Consider the following 23,849-nt stretch of genomic DNA (forward strand, 5'->3'; position numbering starts at 1 on the left):
GGAAGTTCCCTTATTCCGAATAGGATTCCTCGCAAGAAAAGGGAAAAGTTGACAGCTATGGTGTGAAGGAGTAAGGAGAGCAAGGGAGACAGAGGTGCAACCTCATTCAGCTGCATTGACCTTTACCATACCACATCAGTGGTGAAAGATTAATAACCTTCTGCGGGGGAAGCCAAGGGAGACAGGCAGAAATAGCATCATATACCTGCTGCTGTACCAGAAGCAGCAGCTCATCTGGGGAGTGGAGACGCAATGCTAACATCCCAGAAGCAGTGTTGCTGCTCCCTATTGGAAATTTGGGGCTGTGATGGCGCACCAGCAGAGCCAACGCAGTGCTTCTGCTGTTGCACCCGCAAACCTCTGACTTCGCTGTCTGTTTGCCCCTTCTCCTTCCCAGTTGGTGGCAGCGACCCCTGCTGCCAGAAAGCTAACATTGCAGCTACCCCTCGCTGTGTGAGCTGTTGTAGCGGCTGAACTAATCCCACTCCTACCACAAGCTGACCTGTGTGAGGGAACTCAGCTGAAGGGCGCAACACATGCTTGCTGCAGAGTTGACTCTTCACCCCCACGCTTAGAGGAAGTAAACACTATTCATGTGTGAAAGGATCCCCCCTGTTATGTACTGAGTTGAATAGGATCCAAAATGCAGCAGTCTGATTGGTCCTAGAACAATAGGATCCAGAATGCAGCAGTCTGATTGGTCCTAGAACAATAGGATCCAGAATGCAGCAGTCTGATTGGTCCACAGGAACCACCCAATCCAGCTCCAGGTGGAAGTGAATCCGCAACCTGATTGGCCTATAGGTGAATCCCGGAATTAGCCAATCACGTGGGGCCCATTGTGTAAATAATGTATATAAAGCAGGCATTCTGGGGGAACTTCCATTCCTCCTCACCACTATGAGCTGAATAAACAGCATGAAATCCACTCTCGACTCCAAGTATATTTCATTCCCTTTATTTGTTTGTGTTTATTTTGTCTTGGTTTTGAGTTGGTATATATGCTCATTAAATAGCTAACTTACCTATTCTCTCTTGCAAACAAATCTGAAAGCACCCAGGTTACCTGGAAGCACCCAGTGACCTGTTAGGACAAGGTTTTTGCACCCTCTGATCATATTTTTTTAAATTAACATATACACAGTCTTATAAGTAGCCTATAAAGAAGAAAGCGTAATAATTGCCTGTGTCCATTGTGATTATTGCAATAAAGAGTGCAGTAATGGCAGTGTTCAATCTTTGCTCTTTGTTTCAGAACCAGGTGTTGGGCTGGGCATTGGTGTTTGCTGTCTCACGCTGGAGAACAGCCTTCCAGGAATTTATATCCACAGCCTGGCCCCAGGATCAGTGGCAAAGATGGATGGAAGGTTAAGGTTAGTCAACCACAAATATTGTTATGCTGATGTCAGTGTCCTGTCAATATGGGTGTGGTTGTTTTGGTTTTTCCAATGTACAGTGGTACCTCGGGTTACATACGCTTCAGTTTACATACGCTTCAGGTTACAGAAATAGTGCTTCAGTTTAAGAACTTTTGTTCAGGATAAGAACAGAAATCAGGCTCCGGCAGCAGGAGGCCCCATTAGCTAAAGTGGTGCTTCAGGTTAAGAACAGTTTCAGGTTAAGAACGGACCTCTGGAACGAATTAAGTACTTAACCTGAGGTACAACTGTATGGGAATAATCATGTTGACCTGCCTTACAGGGCTGTTTTGGGGGTTATTGATAGAATTTGTTTTGCTTTTATTTATTTTTGTTCCCCCGCACCCTTTTTTAAAAATTCCACTTTTCAGAGCCCAAACACACACACACACACACACACACACACACACACACGTAAAACTAAAACCACAGCAGAAAACACACCCTAGTCTGCACCAGCAGTCCAGATAAAACAAATGAAAGAATTTTATAGGATATAAAAAGGAAAAGCAGCCATAATTTAAAATATAGCTCAACATCTTTAACTAAAAGCAGATTGAAGTGAAAAGATATTAAAGCCTGAGGCCAATTCTTTCCTTGAAGAATTGTCCAGTTCCATATGTGCCCACTTGACCACTTCAGTCTGTGGAACTGCCCCTTTTACATGTGGCACACAGTGTTCATTGCACACTTGAGAGAATCTTTTAGTGTGACAGCATCCATTCACTGGAACTCCCTGCCTATTAATATTAGTCAGGCACCTTTCTTGTACTGCTTTCAGCATCTTTTTAAACATCTTTCTCTTTAGGCAAGCCTGCTCAGATACATAATTTTATTGTCAAAACAAAAAAAATTCCTTCCAGTAGCACCTTAAAGACCAACTAAGTCAGTTCTTGGTATGAGCTTTCGTGTGCATGCACACTTCTTCAGATACTTCTTCAGGTATCTGAAGAAGTGTGCATGCACACGAAAGCTCATACCAAGAACTGACTTAGTTGGTCTTTAAGGTGCTACTGGAAGGAATTTTTTTTGTTTTGACTATGGCAGACCAACACGGCTACCTATCTGTAACTATAATTTTATTGTGTTTGTTTTAAAACCGTCTGTTTTTCTAATTTTATTCTATCCGGTGTTTTCAAGGTATACTTTCCTCACAGCTTTTAAAAAATGACCATGTCATACTATTTTATGTAAACTGCTTAGTTATACGTTTGATTAAGCAAGTACATAAACCTTGCTAAGTAAAAATAAATAAAGACCGGAGGGAGTTCCATTGGTACAGGGATACCACTGAAAAGGCCTCACCTCCTGTTTAATTGGCTCTGCTGAAAGGCCTACAGGAAGAACCTCTATGGCCAATCTTAAGGCCTGGACAGATTGATATGTGCTCAGCCAGTCCTTGGATGTGAATCACCTCAAACTCCCAATATCTTTTTTGGCGATCACTTGTCGCCGAGTAAGATTGTCTTCCATAAACACAGTTTTAACAGTGAGTCAGTAAGTGACTGTGGAGGCCAATTCTGGATCCACACGTCCTTCCACAGTGGGGACATAGGTTTCCGGGCGGGAGTTGATCATGGTGAGGGTTTGCCAAGCTTGCCTTCCTCTTAGCACGTTTCTCCCTTGCGTCTCCCTTGTACTGTTTTTAACACCTGATTGGGAGCCGCCCAGAGTGGCTGGGGAAACTCAGTCAGATGGGCGGGGTATAAATAATAAATTATTATTATTCAAAGCCCATGACACCTTTGGTAAAGCCTGTTCTCCAACTGGAGCGCTTGCAGGCCAGTGTTTCCCAGTTGTCAGTGTGTATACTACATTTTTTAAAAACCTCTTTTGTTGACCACCAGTATTACGCTTTCCATTTTCAAGTTCGGAATAGTTGCTTTGGAAGACGATCATCAGGCATCCACACAACATGACCAGTCCAACAAAGTTGATGTTGAAGAATTCCTTAGGTGCAGAACAAGCTGCCTTGAGGAAAGCAGGGTAAAGATATTCAGAAATGAATGCGTGAGCAAACAAACAATGAGTACGATGCTACGTGGACCAGGCATCTGATTTAGGATAAAAGCAATTCCTGGACTCGGCAGTTGGTGTGTGTTTGCACCCTGTAAGAATTTCCATGCCTCATCTCATCAGCTGCATGTGTTTGCTCCCTTAGCCGTGGAGATCAGATCCTGGAAGCAGATTCGGTCAGTTTGCGTCATGCGGCTCTGAGCGAAGCCTATGCCATTTTGAGCGAATGCGGCCCTGGCCCAGTTAGCCTTATCATTAGCCGCCATCCCAACCCAAAGGTAAGGAGACATGCAGCCTGGGCCATTACTGTCCCATACCTTTATTATCCTCAAATGCCTGAAATAGGTGCACATATTCTTTATTGCAACAGGGCATCCATGCATCTTTATCCAAATGTGTCATTAAGCTTAATTCCCAGCAGTTCCGGTTTAGAGGGGGTTTTTTGTGACCCCCCTGTAAAACCAATGAGAGTGTTGCTGCTACAGGTTTCCATCCAGTGGATTTGAACCTATCTCACAACCCCTAAATAAAAGTGTTAGTTATCACCTTTCTAGCCCTGCATATTTCAGAGAGCAGATCTGCTTGCATTTCCTCTCCTTCCTATAAGAACCTTCTCCATCCTGTATCCTATCTCTGTCCTATAAGATAGGATGCAGGATGGAGAAGGGCCTTTTTGGTGTTGGCACTTAAGTTGTGGAAAGCAAAGGCATGGCAGGCCTTAGACCAGCACAACTATCAGAGGATTGCCTAGTGCGTTTTGTCCAGTGATCCTCCTCAGGAGCAAAAGGTGTCCATATTTCCTACTCATATATCCTACTTCTTGGAGGAAGTTGTTTTAGTTGGTGTACCAGAAGAGGACAGGTTTGTCCTTCTCCCAAAAGCAATGCTGGGAGGGAGAAGGAGTTTCCATTGAATACAAACTGCTTTTCCTTCCTTGAGCAAGGTGCTCTCCCACCTCCCAGCAGCTGATGGAAGCATGCTTTGTTCTTGTTTGTTCCTTTAAAGTTCTGCCATTATCCACTATCCACCTGGTGTCCTGTCCGAGTGGGCATGGCTCCCCAAAATATCCTGACTTGCTAAGTTTGGCCTATGAGCCAAAGGTTCCCCACCCCTGATATAGGAGAACATCCTTCCCCAGGAAATTCCACAAAGCCCACTTCTGTAGCTTGTAAGTAAAGTCCTTCATATTTCAGAGAGCGCCTTGTGTTTTGGAGTGGACATTTTTCCATTATTTTGCAATTGGCTCTTTACAGCTTTTTAAGTTTCACTTCTGTTGAACTTGTCTAGTTTTACATGAAAACATTGTTTATTTTAATTTTTGCTTGTTGAAAGCATTTATACCCTGCTCTTTAAGCCCAAAAGGCTCTCAGTGCATATTAATGACGACGATACATGCATATGCATATACAAAAGGCATCCTTCTTTAAATATCTATGTTTTTATAGCTAATCTACATTCCATCACACAGAATATTTTTGTTACCATATTACCTGGTATTCGGGGTTTTTATGTCCTTCCAAAACCATTACCACAAAATATATTTTTCTCCCTTTTTTCATTACTCTGAGTGAATGTGACATTAAAACCTCATTTAAACTGCTGAGTTTGCTTTGGGGTTAATTCTGTTCTTCTCTAGTCAACGAAGTTCTGATTTCTGACCCACCTACGTGCCTAATTTTAATTCTCAAAAGATGCATCTGATTTCCACTGGCATTACAAACCACAAAAGTTGATTATGCATTTCAATTCCTTTCCAGCTCCCACATTTAAATCCAAACACTGTACAGTATATTGTTTATTGGGAGTAAAAGTATCCGAGGCTTGGGTGGGCAGTTAAAAAGCAAACCCACAGACCACCAATTTCATTTTGGCTTTAAAAAATAAGTATGGATTTTATTAATGTGTATCTCAGAGCATACAAAATAATCTACAGCCAGACGAATGTGGACAAACTACTTGAAGAAGCACAGTGACCACCTGCCTCCTTGACCCCTTGACCATATGGACTTCTTAGAACAAGCCATAGAGAGTTGACTGGGTGGGTCCAGGGAGGGAGTAATGCCTCACTGAAGAAGGGGGAGGTACCATCTGCCTTGAAGTAGGCGGTGGTGCAGCCCCTTCATAAGAAGACCACCCGAGAACCAGGAGTGTTAGATGACTTTGGCCCCAGTTGCAAACATCTCCTTTCTGGGCAAGGCTCTTGTTGCTGTCCAGCTTCTGGCATGGAGGAAGCTGATTATTTCCATCTATTGCAGTCTGGCTTCAGGCCTGGTTATGGCACTGAAACTGCCTTGGCCGCTTTTGTTGGTGACATTTATCAACATGAGGGAGAGAAATGGGGAGGGAGGCTGCAATCGTGCTCATTCTCCTTGATTTCTCCATAGCTGTTGCTTCTGTGGACCATAGCATCCTTCTGGAGGTAGGGGTTAGAGGCGCTGTGCTTCCGTGGTTCTGCTTCAACCTCCAGGAATGTAGCCCAGGGTTCCATATTGTCCCCTTTGTTATTTATCATCCACTCATCTGACTGGGTTGCCCCAACTACTCTGAGCAGTTTCCCACAGAATATAAAAACCACACATGATACCCCAGCCATTAAAAACTTCCCAATACAGGGCTGCCTTCAGGTATCTATGGAAGGTCATAATTGGTTATCTCCTTGACATCTGGTGGGAGGGCGTTCCACAGGACGGGTGCCACTACCAAGAAGGCCCTCTGCCTGGTTCCCTGTAACCAGTTCTTGCAATGAGAGAACCTCTGAGGAACCTTGGAGCTGGACCTCGGATCTGGGCTGGAAGATGGGGTCAGAGATGCTCCTTCAGATATATCAATATGCAGATGTCATCTAGCTCTCTCTCTGTGTGTTCCATCTGAATCAGGAGAGGCAGTTGAGGTGTTTAGACTATGTTTGGAGGTCGTGTTGGGTTGGATATGGGCCAGTAAACTGAAGCTGAATCCTGAAGAGACATAAGTGTCCAAAATTCTCACATCCAGGAGTTGAGGAGGTAGCCTGCCCTGAATGGGGTTGCATTCCTCTGGAAGGAGCAGATTTGCAGTTTGGGAGTGCTCCTGGTTTCAGGTGGCCTCTGTGGCTAGGAGCACCTTTTCCCAGCTTTGACTGGTTTGCCAGTTGTGGTGCCTTTTGGACAAAGCAATTGTACTCCATACTCTGATAACTTCCTGATTGGATGATTGCAATCAGCTGTATGTGCCCTTGGAGAGTACTTGGAACCTTCAGTTTCAACACAGCAGACAGATTATTGGCTGGGGTTCCATTTAGATATAAAAATATGTATAATAAATAATCGAGAACCAGAAACCATGCAGTGAGCATCCTTTGCTGTATAAACTTTAGTGTACTTTTTTTCAACTTCACGTTAGGTTTCTGAACAGGAAATGGATGAAGCCATTGCCCGCACCACTCAGAGAGAAAGCAAGGACGCTTCTTCCCCTCACACCACAGGTACAAGCTCATTTGCTTTTTACACTGCATCTTATCGGTCTGTTATTTACTCCAGAGGTCGCTAGCGTTTTTGGACCTATGGGTGCACTTGTAATTTTGAGAGAGGGTCATGGGCACTGCTCTCTCTGGTTAGCTCTCTTCCCCCTCAGGTCACCTTCCTCTCCCACTTACAGGGGGAAAGTTCACATTCCCAGGGGCTCTGGGAAAAAGTAAATTATTATTATTATTATTATTATCATTATTATTATTTATTATTAAAGTAGATCAAGTTGGATTAAAACAGGCCCTCTTCCATTTCTGTGCTTTTACATGAGATGAACAGCACCACAAAAGTGCTCTTTATCTAAGGCATAAATTCTCATTAATTTTTATATATGACGAAACCATAGACAACAAAACGATTAGGCAAAGTAAGGAGAATTGTTGGTGTACCAGTTGTAGCTGGGCCATGCCAGAGACCTCTTTGGGTAGATCTACTCAGTTATTGCCACAACACAGTATCTCAAAAGAATGGCTGTTAGATTCTTGCCTCTTCCAAATATTGAATATGATTTGTTAGATGTTACTTCTCAAGGAGTGGGGCTCCTTACTCTGGGGTCCTGAACAGTCACATGTTGTACATTGACCCCCAAGATATTGAAAACCTTGCCTTACTCCCCACCATGCACAGACTCCAGTTAGATTGATAATAATGGCTTATGTGCAAATAGTTTTCCAATCTGAAATCTTCACTGTCTAACCAAATTGTATTTAACAGGGAATCTGCCCAAAAGCCCATCGCCTAGTGTGAAGTCCAAACAGACAGAAGCCTCCTCGCCCTTGAGCTGGACAATGAAGCGTTTCTTGGAGCCAGGGAGCCGGGTAAAAGAATTAAAATTCAACAATATGATTTGTGTTTTGAGTGTGAACTTCAGTGGATCATTATATTGCTTGGGGAATGTTATGTATTAAGATTAGTGGCAGTTCTCACTCAGGGCCACCAGTATGTAAATGAAGGATTGAAAACTGTCGCTCCTGATTGGTTAGCTAGTTGTGAGTTGTTACTGTTTCAAGTTACTTAGTATTATATAAAGCAGCCAGCTAGGTTGCAGTCAGTCTGATTCCAGGAGCAGTTCTAACTGCTGAAATAAAGAGCTGTGAATCCAACAGAGCTGTGTCCTTCATCCATCTTTTCCACTATTCAACAGGGAAAATCCTGGAGCTTCCTCACACACATATCCACTTTTGTGAGCATCCTGGGGAAGGGGCTAAAAATATAAAATGGTTAAAACATCTTCACCAACCTCCCACAATCCAAAAGCCCAGCCCCTCAAACATATGTGGACTGCCAACACACCATACGCAAAAGCCCATGTCTTCCCTCAAAGAATTCTGGGGATTGTAGTTTACTCCTCACAGAGCTACAGTTCCTTTCACCATTGACAAACTATTGTTCCCAGGATCCTTTGGGGGAAGTCATGTGCTGCAGTTCTACCCTTGAAGCTGTTTTGGGAAGGGGAGCCAGCATAGAAGAGAGCAAAGATGTGTTTTCCCACCCTCACCTCACACCGGGTAACAGTGTGCCAGAGCACGGAAGGTTATAGCAAATGTAGTTTGACAATGGAACAAGTTATTTATTAATATAAGAAGAAGCCTGTTGCATCACACCAAAGGCCAATACAGATCAGATTACTGGTGGCCAACCAGTTGCCCATGGGAAGCCTGTTTTAACCTTTAAAAGCCGGTCAAAAACTTTTACGTGCTGCCCAGCTAATGCAGGCAACAAAGAAAACACCTTTCCATGGCGGTTTTCTGGTTTTCTCTGACTTTTACATGTTTGTGGTTTTTATTGTCTATAGATATTCTTGTTGTAAACTTTTTTAAAAAATAATTTCAAATAAATAAATAAATGGCACTGCTCTAATTGACCATCCTGCCCCTCCCCCGGGCTTTATTTCAGCAGGGATCCATCAATTCTGAAGCGGAGTTTTCCCAATACTTCTTACAAGACGGAGCAAGCCAGCTGTCACTTTCAGAGACTACCATAACTGGCTCTAGCGATGAAGAGCCGCTCCGACCAAAGAGTGGGAGCAGCTCCATAGATGAATGTTTTCCTTCTCCTGGTATTCCAGGTAAGCCAGAGTGGCAATGCATGGAACCTGAAAGATGCTTGATGGTTACTCCCTTTGTTACTGCCTTTTTTATCCATTGTCTTGAGTTTCTGGCTTGGAAGAGGATGAGGATTTCAGGCTGTATTCAAAGTAGAGCAAAGCAACATCTCCCGTCGGCATGAGGATTTCTGCTTGTGCAACAGGACTTCTCACCTTCTTGCCCTGCAATCCCTAAATCTATTTCCCCAACCACCGGATGTCAGGCTTCAGTGAATCATCTCTCCCCCCCCCCCCGCCACCCTGTGGCAGTAGATAAGCAGAACAAGGGAAAAGGAGTCTTCTTACCAGTTAGAAACTTTAATAATGACAGTGAGAGAACAAAGAATCCATCTCCTAGAATGGCGGTGCTCCCAATGAAGGATCTCATTACATCCCCATATCTATGTCATTCCTATGTCATGGAATCTGAGCTTGCCCCCTCTATGCTTTGTGTGCTTTCTGTTTTGCCACTTTATGAACTCTTCTGGACCTTGGGGAGAGCAGAGGAGTGCCTTCCAGAGACATTGAATCTGTTAACTAACTCTCTCACTGTGTTTCGTCTCCTAGCTGTTCCCCATCTAGTATTTCCCAGCTTCTGCCTTCTGCACTATGCACCTCTGCAAACCGCTGTTCCAAATCTATACTGTCCTCCTGCTCCTGGGAAGATTCAGGATCGGGGGAGGGGAAGGCTGCCACCATTCCTCCTCAGTGCAGCCCTCCTCAGCACAGTCTCTGACATCGGAGCAGATTTGGGGAGCACATGGTGGTGGGGGAGGGGGAAGTCTTGGTGCACTATCAAAAGTTCTTGCACTGATGGGACTTTCTGGTTGGCTACCACCAATTTTCTGGCGGTTATTTTTTTTAAGTCATTGAGTAGCAAAATCATAATCTCATGCATTCTTCCCTAGCTACCAAAGAATCGGGCATATGCGATTCACCGAGTAGTGGAAACAACTCACCTGGTCCCTTCAATAAGCAAAGGGAGAATACTACTCGGCACGTTAGCTTCAGCGATAGCCCCAAAGGTCCGCGTACCTCCTTCCAGAGGCAGCGGAGACTTGCTTTCTATGACGGTGACGCAAGCGACGAGGATGAGTTTTCCAAGCAAGATGGCACTCGGCTGCAAAGGGGACCGAGGCCCAAAGGCCAGAGGAAGGCAGAGGGCAACTGTGAGCTTGCCATTGCAACTTCTCCTGTCAAAGGTGGCTCAACAAACCCAGAAAGAGAACCAGGGACAAATTTGCACAACGATTCGGGTGTCGCTGGCTTTAGGGATTCGTCAGACAGCGCTGCCGAGCACGCAGCGGACTCCCCTTTCCTCCCGGTCAAATCATTTGATTACGCGAGCGTGCCCGATCTTCACCCGGGCCACCTGAGCTTGAAGGAGTTTCGGGAGGCGCAGCTAGAGTCCAAGAGATCCCCTAAGCTGGAGCACAAAGCCGTCACTCGAGTCAAAAGCCTGATGAGCATCGAATACCATGGCATCCCGCGGCAGAAGAACGAGGAGCACAGCGCTTTGAACAGAGCTAGCGGGAGGATGATTCCGCATCTCCGGAAGAGCGAAACACAGGAGAGTCCACTTGGGCAGAGCCACCCTGAAGTGGTCACCTTAACTCGGAATGAAAATGAATCGTTTGGCCTTGACCTGGAAATCCATGCCATCCCCTTGCGTGTCGTGATAACAGGCTTGCGGCCAGGAGGAGCAGCTGAAAGGGTACTCGCTTTGAATTTTCCCTGCTCTTTGCATTTCCTGATAGGATATCAGTACTGAAGGAAGCTCAGCATATGCAAGGAAATTTAGGGTGCAGTTAAGTCTTATTGAGCATTGAACTCAGCAGGGCTTCCTTTTGAGTAAACATATATAGGGTGATGCTATTAAAGAGCTATATTCATGGGCAGCGTTAATTTTGTGAGTCTTCCAGTTTCCTCAACCCCTGCAAAAAGATGCTGTTATTAATGGGAGGTCTTGACAGCACATACCTATCCTAGCTGGCTTCAGCTAAAGAGTCAATGGGGAAAATTCACTGTTCCGAACGGATCCATTTTTGTAATTGCAGCAGTGATCATTACTGCTCTGCCAGTTTTGCGGGATGAGTGATTGGAGCCGTATAGAGAGCAAGTCGTTTAGAAGCAGAAAATATTAAATTTTTAAAGGCCCATAGCTCCTTGAGAGGGAAGAACAACTGGACTGCCATTTAAGTTTAAAAAATTTAGCTCGTGATTATTTATTCATCTCTTTTACCCAGGCTTGTGGTTTTCAAATTATTATGAAGAGAGCCCCCTTTTGGAAGCCAGCAGTAACTCATCGAAACAAGAAACAGAGGCATCTCATGGCATAGGTGGCATTAGTAAAAATAAAAAGGCAGAATTGTGAATGATAAGTTTATGCTATTAGCCATGCCAAACCTGCTCTGCTTTCCTTTGGACCACATTAGCAAGGCCTAGAGGGGGGTCTTGTCATCCGGGCATCCCAGGACCTCCATAGGCTTCGGCACTGTGGAAGGTCACTTCAGTGCTGCTAACACCGTGGTTTGACTTCTCCCCTGGAGGCTCACACCATTGTCTCTCGAGACAGATGGATGCCAACATAGCGATGATAATTTGTAATATTCTGTGTTCAGAGCCAGCCTATCTCTTGAGTTCCAGATGGTGGGGTCAAGTAATAGGGATAGTGCCATTGTCTTCCTGCCTGATTTTTCAGCTTCTCCAAGACATCTGGCTGGTAGCTGGCTGGTGGACGCCACATGCCAGAATAGTTGAGTTCTGCAGTCTTGATCTGGCAAGGTAGTTATTGGCTGCATTTAGGTGTAACAATAAAGCAGGGGTAGACAACATAGTGCCCTCCAGAAGTTCTTGGGCTGCAAGTTCCATCATCTATGACCACTGGCCATGCTGACAAGGTGATGGGAGTTGTAGTCTAACAACATAGAGAAGGCACCATTTTGGCTGCCCCTCTGCTAAACCATAATAATAAATAGCTTTATTCTGCCCTCTGAATTGTTTCCTCTGATAGCACCCCTAACTGCAATTTTAACAGGCGTCTATGGGGAAGCTGGTTCCAGGAGATGAGATCCTTGCCATCAACGGAGTCCCGATCCATGGGTTCTCTTACGAGGAGGTCTGCCAATACGTACGAGGTCTCCCCACATCCATCACACTGGAAATCCAGAAAGCTGTTGCTGGTAAGAGGTTTGCTTCCCTTTTGGTACTGCGAGATTTAGCTGGGGTAGGCGATCAGTAAATCTGTGCAGTTATATGCTGTATATTTTTATCTAGGTAAGGAACGAAAGAGGGTTTTAAAAATGAAGAAGCATAAACCAAAGCATCCCTTTGCTGTTACACGGGGAGATACAGAGAAAACGCTTTGCTGTTTTTTCCTTACAGTCAAGCAAGAATCAATTTTATGAAATAAGCAACATGATGTTAGCAACTGCCCAATAATAATATTTTTTTAAGCAGATAATAGCTGGGGTGGAGCGGAAAGACCCAAGTCAGGGAGAGGACAGCTCCAACCCTTTCACTGTTATCACAGTGTCAATCTAGATTGGGGGCCCCACCACAGCTGCTATTTGCATTGAGAGGAAATCACTGGTGGGAACTTTCCTTTGGATGCAAATAGAAGCTGTTCTGGAGTGTGACCGTGACAGAGGCAAAGGGTTAAAAGATTCCCCCATGCTGCAATCTCGAACAGAGTGTGGAGGACAGCTGCTATTTGCTTAAATAAATTTAAAAATCATGCAATTGCTATTTGGAGGAACAATGTTATGTATGATTTGGCCCCCAAAAGCTTCCACACATGCATGCCAACATAGAAAAATATCTTCAGTGGTACTCACTTGGGGGGAAAAATGAGCTCCACACCAGTTTCTCCAATGTGCAAGTTACACCTTGTTGTCAATAAATTGCCTTACAGTGGGTCTCCCAGTCTACAAGTGTTAAACCTTCCACTATTTTACAGCAACAAAATTTACACTGAGGCTGCAATCCTGAGACTTACTTTCCTGAAAGTAAGGCCCACTGGACATAGTGGGACTTGCTTCTGAGTAAACTTGCACTGGATTGCACCGTGAGAGTCAGATGCTTCTCCCTGGACTGATAAATATACGCTAAGAACATAAGAGCTCTGGAGGATCAGACCAAAGATCTATCTAGTCCAGGAATCCTGTTTCCAGCAGTGGCCAATCAGAAGCCTCCAGGATGCCCACAGGGTTGGGTTAGGGGCATGAGGACAATAACCCCTTCCGCTATTGCTCCCCAGTGATTTGCCATTCAGAGACTGACCTTGTAGCATGCCCACAATAGCCATTTCACGAAATGAAACTATTTTCTTTATTTGTTTAAATCCATTCATTTGTTTGCTTGTGGGTTTGCATACTGCCATTTAACATCAGCATCCATGGTGCTTTACAAGTAAACAGATGAAATGTGACAGGACAGAATAAAAATACAATCCAAAACCCAAGAACAGTGCTTTAAACCCACATGTTGTAGCCAACTCAGTTTTACGCAGAGTAGACCCACTGAAATTAACAGATCTGAGTTAATCAGATACAGTGGTACCTCAGGTTAAGTACTTAATTCGTTCCAGAGGTCCGTTCTTAACCTGAAACTGTTCTTAACCTGAAGCACCACTTTAGCTAATGGGCCTCTTGCTACCGCCGTGCTGCCGGAGCACGATTTCTGTTCTCATCCTGAGGCAAAGTTCTTAACCTGAAGCACTATTTCTGGATTAGCAGAGTCTGTAACCTGAAGCGTATGTAACCCGAGGTACCACTGTACTTTACTTCAGTGGGACTGACCTGGGTATGGTTAGCATTCAGTAATTCAATATAAGGAATATAATTTTTCTTTTTTTAAAAGAAAAAAGGCTGACAAATATAAAGTTCTTTGTATGGCACCAGAAGGATAATCTGTAATGCATTTTAGGCTTAGATGATCACAGTAGGTAACTTTTTAAAGATAATAATAAAAGCAACATTCAGATAAAATTAATTTGCAACTAAAGACTATGATAAATCAGAATTGCCTCAAGGGATGTGTGAAAGAGCCATCACAAACTAGAAACCACACACAGAGTCTCCACAACAACATCATGCTTATCAGTGGCAAAATACATTCAGTGGTCAAATGTATTTGCACATTCAGCTACATGTGAAATAAATGAAGAGAGCTTTTATTTACAAATGTAAAACAAATGCTTTTTAAGGGGGAAAAAATGGTGCACGGCCTGTTTAGGCAGCGCTTCAACTGAAGTGGAACACAAGCTGATTGCTGTTCATAGTGACCATAGGGAATCCCTCAATATTCAGCCCTGAAATCCTATGCGCTGTCCCATAAGACGTTGCACCTGGTTCAGAGGCACTCCAGAGGTGCCTCTGAGTTCTAAGTTTCCTCACATCAGGCCAAGATTTCCAAACATTCCTTCCAAGATGGCAGCTGGGTTAGAGAGGAACAGATGCTGGCTCAATGTAACAAAAGCTTGCTGGCCTGCTTGACAAGGTCAAGCCTGCAATCCTATCCCTTCGGAATATGAAAATACTATTCATAGCGCCGTTCAGACTTCAACAGGATGCATGGTTAAAACAGAGAGGGGTTTTTGTTGTGCTGGAGGGTTGAACTGCAAGTGTTAAGAGACTTAAAGCAGAAAATAAAAACCGGGAAACAAAGAAATAGAATTAGTGCAAGAAAAGAGCCCAGACTATTAACTGGATGACCCCGTTCTGATCTTAACTTGGCTTTAAGCATCCTCCCCCTCAAATGGCCTGCCTTATAGGGATGTAGCCTATGGCGCTGTGGGTAAAACCTCAGTGCCTAGGACTTGCGGATCGTATGGTCGGCAGTTCGAATCCCCGCGGCGGGGTGAGCTCCCGTCTTTCGGTCCCAGCTCCTGCCCACCTAGCAGTTTGAAAGCACCCCTAAGTGCAAGTAGATAAATAGGTACCGCTTTATAGCAGGAAGGTAAACGGCGTTTCCGTGTGCTGCGCTGCTGCTGGCTCGCCAGAGCAGCTTCGTCACGCTGGCCATGTGACCCGGAAGTGTCTCCGGACAGCGCTGGCCCCCGGCCTCTTAAGTGAGATGGGCGCACAACCCTAGAGTCGGACACGACTGGCCCGTACGGGCAGGGATACCTTTACCTTTACCTATAGGGATGTTGTAAGGACTACTAAGAGATAGCAGATGTGTTGTGAAATATACTTTTAGCACTTTATAACATATTATGTAAGTATTTACTTTTAGTTGGATTATATTACCACTATCTGGGAGCATGGTGAAAATTGGTTGAAAGATTCCTATCCATCACTGGACTTCAGCTAGATCTTTAAAAATAAAAACCAGACACTTGTGTACGGTTTGCAATATTGCCTACTTTAGAAGCTGAAATTGGTTCTTTGCTTCCTTCTTTATGCAGCTACGAACCGATTTGCAAATCTCCTTGTATCTTCGGAGGCAGATGAAGCCGTTCAGAGAAATCCAAGCAATATTCTTATGATCGAAGAAGAGAGGAGCTTTGCAAACCACCAAGAACCTTTGCACGGGGGCAACCCCGATTACATGGCAGAAGGGACAGCATTGCCGTCTGATGCAAAGACCAATGCAACACCAGCAGATTCCTTCGAAAGCAGCTATGCTCAGGACAGCACTGTGGTACCATTGAGAGACATGGATGACTTCCTTGGCAAAACATCTTCCTCGGATGAAACAGATGCTAAGTGTTCATTCATCAGGGACAGGTGTGCCAGGGAAGATGCAGATGGGAGGGGAGAAGATTCCTGTTCTCATTCTGGAGCAGATATAATTAAGAATGACCTTCCATGTAGGACTCTGAATGATGCCACTAGCACGCAAGAAATCTTGGGGTTTTCTGTCTTGGATTCCATTAACACAAGCAAGATTTTCACTGTGAACCAAACCCGTTTGAGTAACTATTCCAGGAATTTCAGCAGTTTAAACAAAGACACCCTGGCTGGGATGGAGAGCAAAGTGAACACTGTCCCCAAATCTATGTATGCTACCGCCGAAGATTCCAGTTCAGACACAGAATCTGTAGCGGAGACTCCCAGAGCTTCCCCCTCACAGCCTGCTTGTGACAATCCCTTGGAGACCCATAAGGCAGTTGAGTCAGACGAGGAGCGAGTTGAACTTTGCTGTTTGAGTAGTGAGCAGCAACAGTTTCCTCAGGAACAGCTGGTCCCACCTACCCCCAAAGTATTTCGTCATCCACCAGAATGCAGTCCTCCAAATGGTGTTTTACAGACTGAAATCAAGGCAGAAATTGGTTCGCTGGAAGAATCCAGTGGGACAGCCTTATTAGAAAAGCCACATTCTCCAAGGCACTCCGGTGCAGAACAGGTGGCTCCATCCACAGCCTTTCCTTCTTCTTCTCAGGTTTCTCCATCTGGGATTGATAGGTTAGATCACAGCAGTGCAGTTTGCTCTTTCCGTGACAATGGCCCCTTAAGGAGAGGAGAGAGAATAAGCATGGAAAGCAAAGAAAGGTTTGCGGGGGCATGTGAGGCTTCCAAACAAGATGCCCAAGACATGCACTTGTGCATGACGAAAACCATAAATGGCTGGGACTGCAATCTGCTTGACAAAGACCAACCCAATAAAAAGGAGCCATTGCATACAGAAAAGGATTTAGCAGCAGATGATGGCAGTCATATGGCTGGTTGCAATTCTGCCCCAACGAAGAAAGGAACCAGTGACTCGAGCCACTTGAACAAATCAGACAGCCATCCTGTGAACTGTACATCACAGAGAACAGTCAACAGTCCCAAATCTCCCCTTTTGACAAAATCGAAAGATCTGAGTAAGGCCGCTGCTGCTCACGAATTGCCAGGAAAGAGTGAAAAGGCAAATGCCTCAAAATGTCCAAATGTCAAAATCCAAAGTTCTGGCCAGTGCAAAGTGAGCACAGTAGTCCCACATAGTCCCTCCTCTTCCAAAAAACTGCATCATGAAACTAGAGGGATTCCCCAGAAGAGCATAGTGGAAACTCTTTCAAATAACCAACGGAACAAGCCAGGGCCAAAGTTAAAGGGTCTTATCATTAAAAGCAAGTCCAAGACTCAGTCGGATGCCCCGAGTGCTGCACCTGCGAAAACCGGCAGCCCTGATCCGAAGAAAGCATCCCTTCCCTTCCAGTCGTCACCCAGGCTTCTGCCAAAGAAAGGCACATCGCTCCATAACTTGGCCACACATTTGGAACCGCCCAGCAGGAGCCTTTCGATGGGCTCCAGGATTCTTCAACAGGATGAGGAAAATAAGCCATGTTCAGCCGTGCCTCCGGAATCGCCTCCACCTTTGTCAAACGGCGACAGGAGCAGCGTCAAAGCCAAGAAGGATAAAACCATTAGCAGTTTGGAACTTGGTGATTCTGGAACGGCAGAGAATCCTGCGGAGGAAAAAGATGCAGAGGTCACAGGTCAGGTGGTTATAAACAATGACACGAGAGGTACATTGGATGAACACCACGCAAGAGAAAACCCTTTCCAAATAAATACAGATTCTGAAATGACTGTCTTGAGTAACAGGACGGAAAACCGTGGACTGTTGAATCGTGATGGGTGTGAAATCAAGCCATTGGGATTGGATAGCCCTGAGCCTTTTAAGAAAGAGTCTTCAAGCCACCTTTGTTCCCCTACCCAGCAACCACAACCAGGCCAGGAAATTCAGCGGACTTTCATTGAGGTGAGGCTATCTTCTAGCTCCTTCCCACCATCCTCAATGATTCGCGAGTTGCCTCTGGAGAAGGAGGAAGGACACACTAGGTTGGCCAGCAAACCAGAAAGCAATGTTCAGAACATTAGGCAGAGCACTGTTGAGGAAGAAAACATGCACAATGCATTGAAGCCTGTGACGAGGACCTACTCAGTGCCTACCCAGCTATCGAATCATTTGAGGGAGGACAGCCATGTTATGGATTCGCCGACACATTGTGTCCAGGATATCCTGAGCAACGTTTCGGGCGAAAAGTACCCCCATTCAGAGTTGGGCATGCTAAAAATTGTCCACCTCAGTCTGATGAATGGCACAAAAGATGGAATAGAGACGCCTCACAGCGCCCCCAAATCAAACAGTCAAGAATTGCCTTCGACCAATAGCAGCAGCAGAATCGCGGACAAATTGAAAACCTGCAGGAGGAATTATTACTATTATGAGCTCAACTGGCCACACGATCCCGTTTCCTCTTTTTCCGTGAAACAGAGAATTAAATCGTTTGAGAACCTTGCCAATTTCGATAGGCCCCTGGTCAAAGCGATAGACATACACTCCACCTCGTTTGGCTCAAAGCTTCCTATTGGTAGAAGGCTGTCAGGTGGTACGTCTGCAGTTTCGGCAAGCAACATCAATGACCCTGTCCAGGCGCTGAGACGTAGTTTGAGTTCCTATTGTGAAAGCGAAACCCCGGCCCCCGCGCAGATGACAAAATCATCAACCAGTGCAGCATTAATGCAACTGCCGCAGAATCCCTCTGAGAAGAGCAAAGATGGTGCTCATCACTTAGAAAAGGGCGAAAGGTGCGGTGCTTTAGGAGGGCCAAATTGTTTGCCGCCATCTACCCCCACCGTCCGAAGAAGCAGAGCTTCAGGTGGGCACATCAGGCACGCCCCGTTGTCCCGCTCTAAGATCCGGGAACTGCGGGCTTTGAGCATGCCCGACCTTGACAAGCTGTGCAGCGAGGATTTCTCTGTGGAATCTGCACCTTCTCATTTCAAAACGGAACTGGAAGTTGCCCCTGCAGCGAGACCTCTTGGCCTTCCCATTGAAACCGGATCCAGTCTGAATGAATGCCCGGGGCTCTCCAGTCTGGTTTCAGCAAGCAGGCAGCATTCAAAGGAAAGCAGTCCCTGGAACAGCAGCTGCGGCACTCCTGGGTCAGCCTCCGATGACGAAGTGCTACAACACGATGCCGACCCAAACAAGACGCACTCGGGGAAGAGCTGGTCAATCAGGTTAGTGGCCTTGTTTCCATTGCACCGGTTTTATGTTGCGAGTGGGTCAGGTTCCAGAGCCTGAAAGCCACACAGTGAAGCATTCCCAGAAGTCACAAGATGTAGGGTGCTTCCAGATTTTTTGGGGGGTGTGAATTTGCAAACAGGTTAATGGACATTGTCAACAAGCTTATAGGATTTTTTCTGGAAAGGGTAAATCCAGATTAAAGGGGGGGGGGTGGACTGACATTTTGTGTGGATTGTACCCAAAAGTTGTATACACGGGGAGCACTGATTCAGTAATAAAAACCTATCTGGAAGCAACCCCTTATTCTGGGCTACAGACGTTGCACAAAAGCATAAAAAGCTCATTTTGCGCCACAGAAAGCTGGATTCTGCAACAGCGAGCAACTTATGCACAGCAGAAAGCTTTGCGTACTTCCTCTTGTTTTCCTAAATTTATTCTGAAACTATTTTGCATAATCTAGACTGGTTTTGCTAAGCACAGTGAAAGACTCCACATCAGTCCTACAAACCATATTCAGCTTCTTAAACTTCACAAGGCATTGTCCACACATTTCCAAACATATATTTGAAGCTGTAAGAATTAGAAACTTGGATACTTTTTTAAAAAAAAATGAATGCAGAGATTTGTTAGAAGCTGTCCTCGGCACCATATACCACATTCTGCTCCTTTTCAGCTCTCTCGTATATCCTGCCCTGACTACATTCTGTTGCTCCTTGTTCTCCACTGCAGCCCCAGCACTTCTTCTATTTCTCCTCTCCCTTAGCTCACCATGTCTCCTTCACTGCCACAACTCCATCTTGAGGAATTGCTGTAGCACAGTGGCAGAGCACACGCTTTGCGTGCGGCAAGTCCTGGGTTTGATTCCCGGCACCTCCAAGCAGGACCAGGAAAAGATTCCTCTCCGAACCTCTGGACAGCTGCTGCCAGTTGGTGTAGAAAATACTTAGCTAAGAGGAACAATAGTCAGACTCAGTATTGATCCTCCGAATCAGATTTTGCAGGACAATGCAAATGTCTTAACTCCTGGCCGTTTCCTCCTTTGGGAATAGAAATTTCTCTTTCTGTTACACCATTACGCAGTCTCATCCAGAGCATTCCCCCCCCCCTTTTTTTGCACTTGCATATTTTAGCTTGGATCAACTCTTGGTCTCCACTCTGGATCAGCAGAAATTGCAGCTGGTTCTTTCTTCAGTGACGACAAAATGCGACCTTCCTTCTTTACTCCGAGAGGCCAAAGCACAAGCCGAGGTAAGCCTACACAAGATCAAAATGGCCAATATTTTTAACTTACTTGTGGAAAAACTTAGTATTGCTTTAAGGCAGACTGAGATCTTTCACATATATTTTTAAATATTGCATAGGAAGCAAAAGAGGTGTTTTGTTGGTGTTTCAGCACCAGATAGATTCTGGAGGATTAAAAAATATTTTAAAAGGCTCCCAAGATCCCAGTAGCCAATTTGGAGCAACGTTTCCACAAGAGGGGCCCTGCTGCTATTGCACAGGTGATCAGTCAAGCTCCTTGTGGCTTGTCAATAACTCTGGGTTCATGGTCAGTTTTGCCTGCCTCCTGTTCCCAGTAGGTGCTGCTTTGTCACCCTGACCACCATATTCCTTATGCTAATATTAGGGAAATAGTGGGAATTTGATCCAATTTGCATTTAAAGAGAAACTTACCTAATTTGCACTTTCGAATGAACTGAAACAGAGTCATCTTTCAAAAATTTGCTCCTCTCTGAATTTTGCAATGCAGTGGCACTGCAAACTACAGCCAAGTAAGGGATACAAAAACACACATACTAATGCAAGATGTGCATACGAATGCATGTAGTTGTTAAAATAACATGCCACATGTTATTCTCATGTATTTAACATGTTAAACATTCACATGTTATTCTTGTGAATTTCATACATTCTAATAGTTTTTGATTCTGAATTTTCAATCATTTAATAACAGCAACGAGGTACAAAAGGAAATGCAAACACCCTCTTCTTTTGCATGCATCAATTTGGCCAAAGATCCACACTCACCCCTGAGCTTCAAAATGTTGCAGCATGACATACTCCTGTTGAGGCGTTTCAATGACTCCTTTCCATTCCCCTCACACCCAGTTTTCATGCTTATATGCATAGCATCATAGAGGTGGAAGGCACACTAAGGATAATCTAGTCCAACCTTCTGCAGTGCAGGAATATGCAGCTGTCCCTTATGGAGATTGAACCTGCAACCTTGGTGTTAGCAACACCACGATCTAACCAACTGAGCTATTTCTGTTTCATTACCCCTCCCCATTAAGTTGTTGGGGTTTTTTTGCTTCCCTCTCCCCTTAAGTTCCCCTCGCTTAAGATACCCCCACCCAGTCCCTCAAACTTTGATGTTGCCCTGAGTGTGCTGATGCCTCCTTCTTATGCACTGGGTGATAATCAGTTTTTTGCAACATTCATACGAGCCCCGAAAGACTCAGATTGGAAGCTGAAGAACTGATATTTTCCTCATTCTTACTGACCATCTTGTACCATTAACGACTCTGCAACTAGCTCAGAATTTTGCTGATTTAATATGTCTGCTATAAATTCCTTGGGTTTTTTTGAAGGGCATATTCTTTCTTCCCACTCTTAACATTTGAAATATTTAACAATCCCATATTTAAAAGGGCTGCTCTAGAAATCTATATAGGGGATCCATCAGTGCTCGCATTATACGCACTGCTACACTTGGGCAAAGCTTTGAATCCTCCAGTAGCTCTTCTTGGGCTGCAAGTTTTTGATCCTAAACCACCAAACATCTGGCTCACAAGGGCTTTTTTTTTTTTTTTTTTTAAAAAGAATTCTCCCAGAGAGCAGAATCTCAGCGTCTAGCTACATTTTACATAGGAGTGTATGTAATAGAGTCTTGTTGTGGGACTCTTAACATCAGAAGAACAGTTAGGGGATTTTGAGTGAAGAAACAGGGAGGTTGCAAGTGATGCGAATTTGGCTGAAAGCCAGTCCCTTGCTAACAGGGCTGGCTGAAGATATTTTAAGGCATCAAATGAGGCTACAACCACCACCATCACCACTGAAAGTTGAGCTGCATGCTACCCAAGGCTAGCCACATTATTTTGGCATCTGAGAAAGAAAATCCCACAAGCACCTCTTCCTCTCCCTGGCAGTAAACATGCAATAATAAGTGTAATACGTCTGGGTCCAATATGCAGAGTTAATAGTTAACATGGAGGTTTTCTTCAGGAGAAGTTACAACAGATGCTAGTTGTGGTCCCAGTCGCAGCTCCACCCTCCCCCGTAAGGTGTGTTAAAACAGAACCAAGCAGACAACCATCTGGGTTCAAAATGGCCACAACTTTATTGATTACAGATGTAGGTGGAATTTTGGCTCAGGCATTGGGTGTATATCAGTTCCAGACTTCTGCTGGAGGGCTGAAACTTATTCAGGGTCGTACCAAGGATTATGGCCTCCCCAAGACATTGATCTACTGAGGTGGCCATCCTAAGGTTGCTGCTGGAAGCTCTATGGCCCAACTGCCCTACACTTGGCTTCCGGACAGAGACTTCCACCGAGACCCCTTTAATGGGGTAACCTGAGTCCGCCGCTGGTTCTGGACACGGTGATAATCGCTTCACCCAAAACATGAAGACTAGGGTTCTACCTAATGCTTTAACTGCCAAAGGTTGTGACAATTTGCTATGAGGAAAGGCAGAACCTCTAGACCGGCCAATGAAATTCCTTCCCAGACATTGACAACCATAGAAAGGTTGAGAAATGCAAGGGATCAAATCCTGGCTAAACAGAGAGAATGTAAGGAACAAGCAAAGTTAAAACACATTAGGATACATGACAGAGGTGACATGAGGAGACCCATGTGCAATGTTACGCAATGCCATGGGGAGCCAGGGGTTAGAGGAGCAAAACTGCCTCGGCCCCTAGGAGTTGGCGTACCTGATACATGATAAATGATTGACCTGGAATCTAATAGACGACAAGGAAGGGAGGGAGGGTTTGTTCTTCTGCCAACTGCACTGAATGGGTCTAGTATATCTGGCTTTTATGAGAGCAGCCCAGGCCCAGTCAGCGAGCAAGGCACTGCCCGCCAGGTGGGGCCTCTGATTGGCCAGTTTAAATTATTTTTTGGCAGGCAGATTTGTCCCACTGACTGGCCAGCCCAGGGAAATCCCCAAACAGTCAGATGACCAGCCAGTCATATGTAATATTGCTGCCTGGGATGGTGGCTGAACATGAGGGGTCGCAGCTGCCGCCCACCCATGAAAGGGGTAAGCGGCCATTTTCTGATGGATCTCTCAGAGCTAACCAGGCTTCACCCCTTCATACCATTCTACAGGCATCATCTCCAAACTCTCACCCCCCAATGTCTTTTGTAAGGGAGTGTCTCCAAATTACTGCACTTGCTACAATAATAAATAACTAACAGGTTTGTCACCATTTCAAGTCACCCCAAATCACCTGTCTGAGGGTGGCCACCTCACTTGCCCCACTTGGTAAGATATTAAGTTACCACATCAGGAAAATAACTGGACTACTAGCAATTTTCCAGGCCTGGTAATTTGCAGAGGTAGAATTTCACAAGACCTTTGCATAAAGCTACATAGAAGTCTGCTTGCTGGTGCCTTTAATACCTCAATAATGGTTGCGCAAACTCTGTTTTTTCAACTGAGTACACAAGCTTTTGAAAACAACCACAATTGTGGTCAGCCCAGCCCAGCCCCAACTTCTATCTGCCTCCAAGTCCGTATCCCTTGTGTAGGCTTCAGGCCCCTGATCTGGGCTGTAGGTCCAGGTAAGAGGAATCCTGGGAAAAGGAGACCTCCCAGAACTCCTTTCTTCTATTCCGGTACCTGGTTAGAGCTTGC

The 23,849-nt window shown here is 45.0% G+C and overlaps 1 protein-coding gene and 1 long non-coding RNA gene across 7 annotated transcripts in view; one reads left to right on the forward strand and one right to left on the reverse strand.

Moving 5' to 3' along the window:
* Positions 1-23,849, forward strand: part of PDZD2 (PDZ domain containing 2) — a 230,729-nt gene that overhangs the window by 197,821 nt on the left and 9,059 nt on the right. For 3 of the 6 annotated variants that reach the window (XM_083702529.1, XM_083702533.1, XM_083702531.1), the window contains 9 exons: positions 1,256-1,373; positions 3,580-3,712; positions 6,813-6,894; positions 7,652-7,755; positions 8,834-9,005; positions 9,932-10,737; positions 12,061-12,205; positions 15,433-18,979; positions 20,117-20,234. In XM_083702529.1, the coding sequence (XP_083558655.1) occupies positions 1,256-1,373; positions 3,580-3,712; positions 6,813-6,894; positions 7,652-7,755; positions 8,834-9,005; positions 9,932-10,737; positions 12,061-12,205; positions 15,433-18,979; positions 20,117-20,234 (5,225 nt within the window). The remainder of the gene's footprint in view (positions 1-1,255; positions 1,374-3,579; positions 3,713-6,812; positions 6,895-7,651; positions 7,756-8,833; positions 9,006-9,931; positions 10,738-12,060; positions 12,206-15,432; positions 18,980-20,116; positions 20,235-23,849) is intronic. The other 3 variants (XM_083702530.1, XM_083702534.1, XM_083702532.1) reach the window with 1 other exon arrangement.
* Positions 1-23,849, reverse strand: part of LOC310827222 — a 324,002-nt gene that overhangs the window by 110,529 nt on the left and 189,624 nt on the right. The window lies entirely within an intron of this gene.

The sequence above is a fragment of the Podarcis gaigeae genome (genome assembly GCF_964106915.1).
Source record: "Podarcis gaigeae genome assembly, chromosome: 11".
In the NCBI taxonomy this organism is placed as follows: domain Eukaryota; kingdom Metazoa; phylum Chordata; class Lepidosauria; order Squamata; family Lacertidae; genus Podarcis; species Podarcis gaigeae.